This window comes from Echinops telfairi, unplaced genomic scaffold, assembly GCF_000313985.2.
Source record: "Echinops telfairi isolate 266 unplaced genomic scaffold, ASM31398v2 ScPeMD7_5868;HRSCAF=6743_0, whole genome shotgun sequence".
NCBI classification, from domain to species: Eukaryota; Metazoa; Chordata; class Mammalia; order Afrosoricida; family Tenrecidae; genus Echinops; species Echinops telfairi.
In genome coordinates this window covers 11,263,639-11,270,680 of record NW_022109767.1, presented here as the reverse complement: position 1 = coordinate 11,270,680, position 7,042 = coordinate 11,263,639, and the positions used below count along the sequence as shown (strand labels likewise).

The 7,042-nt window shown below is 41.2% G+C and overlaps 1 protein-coding gene across 1 annotated transcript in view; it reads right to left on the bottom strand.

The window, feature by feature from the left end:
- The window catches only part of NUP153 (nucleoporin 153), a 61,653-nt gene that overhangs the window by 18,667 nt on the left and 35,944 nt on the right, over window positions 1-7,042 (bottom strand). Inside the window, exons 13-16 of the mRNA XM_013007197.2 lie at window positions 6,768-6,866; window positions 6,098-6,185; window positions 3,792-3,917; window positions 1,086-1,703 (exon numbers count right to left, since the gene is read on the bottom strand). Coding sequence (XP_012862651.1) covers window positions 1,086-1,703; window positions 3,792-3,917; window positions 6,098-6,185; window positions 6,768-6,866 — 931 coding nt within the window. The remainder of the gene's footprint in view (window positions 1-1,085; window positions 1,704-3,791; window positions 3,918-6,097; window positions 6,186-6,767; window positions 6,867-7,042) is intronic.

The following is a 7,042-nucleotide window of genomic DNA, read 5'->3' as shown; positions in this document are numbered from 1 at the left end:
TACTACCAGACACCAGTACCGGTTTATAAACCCCAAACCCAACTGCCACCGAGTCCATTTCAACTCGGAGCGACCCTGTAGAACAGTGGTTCTCACCCTTCCTAATGCTGAGACCCTTTAATACAGCTCATCTTGTGGTGACCCGCCCCCCCACCCTAAAATTATTTTCGTTGCTACTTCATAACTGTCATTTTGCTCCTATTATGAATCGGGCGACCCCTGTGAAAGGATTGTTCGACACCCCCCCCCAAGGGGTCGTGACCCACAGGTTGAGAACTGCTGCTGCTGCTGTAGAGGGTTTGGGAACTAGTAAGCTCTTTAGGAGCAGTTTCATCTTTCTCCTGAGGAAGGAAGGGCTGGTGAGTTTGAACTGACCTTCAGGTTAACAGTCCAACCCCTAACCCACCACACTAGCAGGGCTTCTTGTGCCAACATATTCACTAGCTTTATTAAAACAGCAGAGGCTCACTTCTGTGTACATCGTTTAGTAATTCTTCCATTTTGAAAGAAAAATTCAAACCTACCTCCATTTTCCTGGCAAAATTAGAATTCGCTCATAAATGCTTCAGCAATTTGCTATGATTACAGTTAAGTCCAGTAAGCAACATACATATAAATTAGGTACAGGTGCCAACATAAAAAAAAATCCAGCCCAGCCTTTTCGTAAGACACTGCTATGTACACCTTCGCAAAAACCGTCCCTGTAAACAACCACTGGCCAACTTCTTTTCTATTTAAAGAAAAAATTTTTTTCATTTAAAAATAGGTTTGTGAAAAAATGCCCAATGCTAGTATCTTTCAGCGTCGACACTAGGTAACTTTAAAAATGATCATGACTAACGAGAACTTTCTGACAGAACTGGGTACATGTTGACAAGATGAAGTAAATGCTGGATTCACACACAACAGGTAGAGAATGAGATACTGCTGCTCCAAGCAAGGCACATGAACCGCAAGCTAGTCTAGGACGTGCTCAGAGGTACGAGAAAATACCTGTCCTGCAACCTGTGAAGCGCTGGGGTCTTTCTCTCAATGTGCTACTACTCAAGTAATAAGGAAAACGACTCCAATCACCAGAAACGTACCTGGTTTCTCAGACTTACAGGACACACACTTCCTGTCGCCTGCATTATTAGAAACACAGCACACGGGACACTCCCAAGATCCCAAAGGCCTTTTGAATTTATCTCCAAACCCTAAGGTACCAGTGGTTGCAGTGCAGCTGGAGGACGATGCAGTCACAGTCACGGTGGTTTCTGAAGCCATCGGGAGAGTGAGGACCCGCTTCACACCCGTGCCGGGTTTGGGTGTTTCACAAGCTACACATTTTACTGCTTCGGGTTTATTTTGCACTAAACACGTATCACAGTCCCAGGTTCCTACTGCTGGTTTAGACTTGTCTCCGAAGCCTGTCCCCGGGGCAGAAAGAGCTGGCTTGCCACTTTCACTCAGTGTCCCAATCCCCGTCTGTTTGGCAGGGTCTCTTGGCGGCAGCTTGGCGGCCTGACAGGCTGTGCACTTGCTGTCTGTAGCTCTGTTCCGGAGTAGACAAGTATCACACTGCCACGATGACCCAGCTTTTAAACTTCCCCCAAGCCCAATTCCACTAGGAGAAAAGGTACTTATTGCCGGTCTTGTATAAACGGCAGGGCTTGTTGTGGTTGCCTGAACAGCAAAAGAATCTACCTTCGGTGACATGAAACCTACACGGAAAGGAGAGGATGCAAATAAACAAACAATCAAACAAATAAAAATAAAGGGAGCAAACTAACAAAATATTAACAGAAGTCTTATTAGTGGGAAAAAACATAGGTTACTACTTTATGGCAGATTGGCTACCACAATCCAAGATGAAAAAGTTAAGAGTTGTTTTATATCTAAGCAATCATATTCACTAGTCACTTAATTACTAATAACACACCTTGTTAAAATTCTACCAAAAATGTCTTATCTTATCCCTCTAAAATTTTCTACTTACTCTTCAACTAATAGCTACTTCAACACTTTCTGTTGTTACCAATTTATTGAGAGGCGGATCATACCTCCGTCTTACTACACGTAGCCTGGCTCCAATATCGATCGACAGGATGCTCCTAAGCCCCTCTTCTGACATTAGGTATTGGCTGGTTGGTCCGAGTCCCAGCGACCTCCTGTGTAACAGAAGGAACACCACCCAGCCCTGTGCCACCCTCCCGACTGTAGCTATGTTTGAGCCAACGGGGGCAGCCTGTGTCAACCCATCTTTTTCCCTGCCCTTGGACCTTTTCTTTCAAAGATTTTTCTCAATATCCAGAAAATAATTATTACTTTCCCCCTCAATGTTTCTACTTTAAAAAAAAAGGGGGGGGGGGACAAAAACTTATAAATGGAAAGAGGGAAAAAGAGGTTGGCAAAATGTCACCCTAGATATACCACATGCATTTGACAATTCTTGGTTAATTCTAGTACAGATATTCTGGAGTTGTGCCATAAGGATATGAAATTATCTAATTATTGAATTCCTATTGGCTGTATGCTCATCTGGTAAAGTTTAAGAGCTGGACCAAAGGGAAAGAAAGTAGCAATTATCAAATTTTACTGATAAAGCCAGCATTATTTACTTGAAAAGTAGAAACACATAAAGCTACACTCCTCAGTTATTGATGTGATTAGATTTCAAAAACCAGCATGTTATGCAAAATGCAAGCTATGTGAGTCAGGGTGCAATCTCTTGCCCTGGGCAACAGACACATCCCAGGCTGCACAGGCACTGCAAGGCGCCCCTTCTCTGCCACCGTGGAGCCCATAATGCTTGGGGATGATGGTGGTCATGAGGAGTCACCTGCCGCCAACCCTGGGAAGGGACCTGCTTATCCACCATCCACCCTCACAGCCCGATTCCCTCTGTGTGTGACCTTGCACTGTCTTGCCATTGCATGGAGTCCCCTGACTGGACCAAAAGTCAAGGGATGAACAGGAAGAGGCATCCTATGGACGGCTGGCTGCTCTTTCTCATATGGCCTTGCTGTCCAGTATTATCATCCAGGTTAAGTCCAGAGAGAGAAAGCCACATCTAGATCACTGGAGGCGTTGCCTAGTCCTATTTCCAAAGTTGTCGGAAACACAACATGTCGGATAATGAGGTAGTTGATAATTGAGGAGATGTACAATTACACGAACACACCTACCTTGTTAAACCTAAATTATTTCTGAGCTACAGGGTTATATAATGGATAGTTTAATATTCTTTCAGCAAATATTTCCATTTAAATTCTGAAACATCCAATTTGATTACAAACCCACACCATTCCTTTCTGAGAATTCTGACTCATTCCCTTCAAATTATTACCTGTGAGCCATTAACATGTGTTTCATTCCAAATGAATATTGTCCCCTATGTACCATCCATGTTTCAATCCAGCAAATACTTTCCAACTGGTCTTGCTACTGCTATAAAGACCACAAGTAGGGAATAATCTGAGGGAAGCACAGCAGCTTGTTGCTTTAGGGTATTCATCTGGTTCCTTTACTTGTACCCCACACTGGCCTATTTCTGTCATGCTGTACTGGAACAGGGAATCATTTCCTCCTCGGCTCCAGAGATTTTACTGAGTCTCTGAATCCCAAAGATGTAACGGGGTTTCTAGTACATTTCTTACAAGAGCTGACTATACCTATATTCAAAAGTCACCCTCTCCTACAAGGAGAAAACAGAAATGAGTCACGATTTTTAAGAAGTACAAATGACATTAAAACAAGCTTTAGTTTGTAACGGACAATTCAGACTATCCCGAGGACAGCTGTTATCTCACCAGGGCTTTTCAGAATATCTAGAACACTTCCTTCCTTCAGGACTTTTGCAGGTCTAAACGGGCCCTCACAAGCTTCATCTTGCTTCTCTGTACAGCGTGGACTGTTCACGGAAGCATTCTCTTGTGCTGTATTTTAATTGTAAAAAAAAAAAAAAAAAGAATAGGAAGTCAAGTAAGAGCATTGGACTCCAGGTAAATGCATTTAAAAAGTAAAACTTAAAAGGACAAATACTGTAGGACTCAACTTATATGAAATACTTAGAATAAGCGAACACACAGACAAAAATTTACCAGCAGCTCCCAGGGCCTTGTTGGCAAGAGGAGCAAAGTAAGCTCCTGGTTAAGAACATACCAAGTTCCTGTTTAATGGGATCCAAAACACCTGAAAATGGAAAGGACTGATGGCTGGACAACACAAAGCAGGTAATTAACATTACTCAATTGTACATATAAAAATGGCTGAAACAGCTAATGTTGTGTATGTTTTACGTAAAAATAAGAAACAGTTAAAAAGAATGTCTCTCACAGCCAACCTCACTGAGATCAATTTCTAAGACTTCTCCCAAATAAGCCACCAGAATTCAAAGATGATGAACATTAGAGTTTATTTGCCACATAGAGAGGCAAGAGTTTCCCATGCTGTTCATCCCTGACAGTCTACCTAACAAGGGCAAAGAACATAAACTATAATTACCACTGATTGAATTTCACTGGCAATCAAGAAAATAAAAACAAAACACTAGATAAGGATAACTATCATTAGGTATTTTGATTTCATTAGAGAATTTAGCAATACTGCTCCAAAATCCTTAAAAATCATAAACAGTTATTCCATTCCAAGGAATTCACGTCTGACTGGATGACCCTTCAGTAGTACTACTGTAACCCTGGTCAGCACAACAGTGTCAACTCAAAGGGGCTGCAAACCGCTGTATTAAACACATGCACACTCAGTCTAACCTGCTCTGCTCACAGCCATTCTCTTGCTCTATACGGCTTCTGAGGCTGTCAATCTCTGAGCGCAGAAAGCCTCACTTCTTTCTCTTCTGATTAGCAACCCAACAGCTATCCCTCCCACAGAGCCACCGGGCTTCTCCCAAGGTCACTGAATTGAAAAATGGTTTCCTGTTGACATCAATTCCAAATCCATATGCTTCACATTATTGTAAAAGCCAAAAGGAAAATCTACCGACACCTAACATCTGTGTCAAAGAAAGAAAAGAGACACTTTACCGCATTCTACACCCTGAACGGCCAAGAGACAACAGTGGGAAAATTCGCTCCCCTCAGATACTCATTACTCATGGTTTCCACCTTTGAAGAGCTTCGACGGGACACCAGTGGTGAGAACCAGAAGCACCAAAGTGAGGGCACTGTGCCTCGCTCGACACCACTCACAGCAATGTCTCACAGACTGAGGACTCTCCCCAGGCGTGAGCAACCTCAGCGCTGTTTGCAACAGACTCCTACTCATTCAGTCACCATGAGTAATGCAGTAAGAAAAACTGGGCAGGATTTTAAATAACGTTTCTTAGAACCAGGCATGAAATTAGACTTTTGAATAGGTTTACTCCTCTTGCATTCATACTAAAGGGGGAAGGAGGGAGAGTTGCCTAAGAAACGAACCTAAAATATTCCTGTTATCTTTACTTACAAGATTTTTAAAAAATTCTTATCCAGTAAAAAATAAATGGTATTGAAAACATACCAGTCATTCTTATTTCATGCTACTCTCATACGATCATGAAGATCTTCCCACGCTGGCCTTCTTATAAGGATAAATCACGTCATTAGGTTAGTAACCACAAATCTTGTGTCAGCCACTTAGGAGACCCCAGTTGTAACAACATGCCTACTTTTGTCCACTGACTAATGAGGATAATTTTGCAGATGAGATTCTCTGTCTCTCAAACATTTATATTCAGGAAGCTAAGTATGTCTGAATTATTAAAACGCACTGTCGGCAGGAAGACACTGGCTCTTGACTGTTTTTCATTCAAGTGAAGGCAATGCCAAGAACTGCTGAAGTGAAAGATTAGGATTTGAAATATTAACCCAATCTACTTCTTTAATGTTTTTTACCTGTTATATTCACAGGAAAATATTATAGACAATCAAGGGGGATTTCAGCTAAACAGCCAGTAACATCCCACCAATCATGCCCCAGCAGCATGAGTTCATTTACGTGACCTTCAACTTCTGTGGTTTGAGGGCCTAGCGAGTAAGCTAATATAGGCATGCGATTCATCTAAATGTGCAAGTGTTTTTTATGCAAACATTTATCAGAATTTGCGTCTTAAACTTACCTGATCTACTTGTTATTGGCTCTAAAGGACTACTGGAGCTAGAAAGTTCTGTTGTTTTAGCAACGGGCACACTAAATGTAAATCCAATCTGAAAAACAGAGGTCAATTTTGTTTGACAGAAATGACAAATATACTCTTCTCTTGTGTATATAGACAGATCTATTCATGAGCAATGAATCATCTTATGGGACATAAGAATAGCACAGGAACGTTCTAGATGATTAACGAGCCCATCAAAATTAAATGCAACATTACTCTTCACTGAGTCTGGAACTAAGACAAGCAAAATCACGATGAAAGGACAGTTTGGAGCCAATTAAGAAATCTGAATCAGTATTAAATTTTTGAGGTAAGTATATTGTAAACCAGCATTAAGAAAAGAGAGCCTCTATTTTCAGATGATTCAGAGATGTATTACAAGAGCATAATGTTTGTACTTCATTTTGCAATGGTGCAGGAGAGTGCATACGGTTAAACGCGTATGCCTTAAATGACACATAAGTATTCCTTCATTCAAATGGTCTGTAGACTCAAGGTTTTTTTATAAAGACACAAGAGTGCTTCTTACCACTAGACACTTTAGATTTGATTTTAAAAAGCAAAAAACTCCACACAGCATAGCCTTTAATGCCTGTCAGTGAACAAAACACATCCTTTGGCTTCTACTTACAGATGATGGAGGTAGTACATCTGCCTCAGTAGATTTAACAATTGGAGATGAAAATCTAAATATGGGACTGGCAGCACTGCTTGGAGAGGTCATTTGTACCTGATTTTCCAAATTAAGAAATGACACAGAAAGAGCAATTTAGAAAAGAAAAAATCCACAATAGAATTATCTTAAATTAATTATTTCAAAGAAACCAAAGCATTTTCCCCCCTTTCAGTCCTAAACGTCACTTTAACTTCAGAAACATTGAACACTAACAGCTATAACGTCTGGCT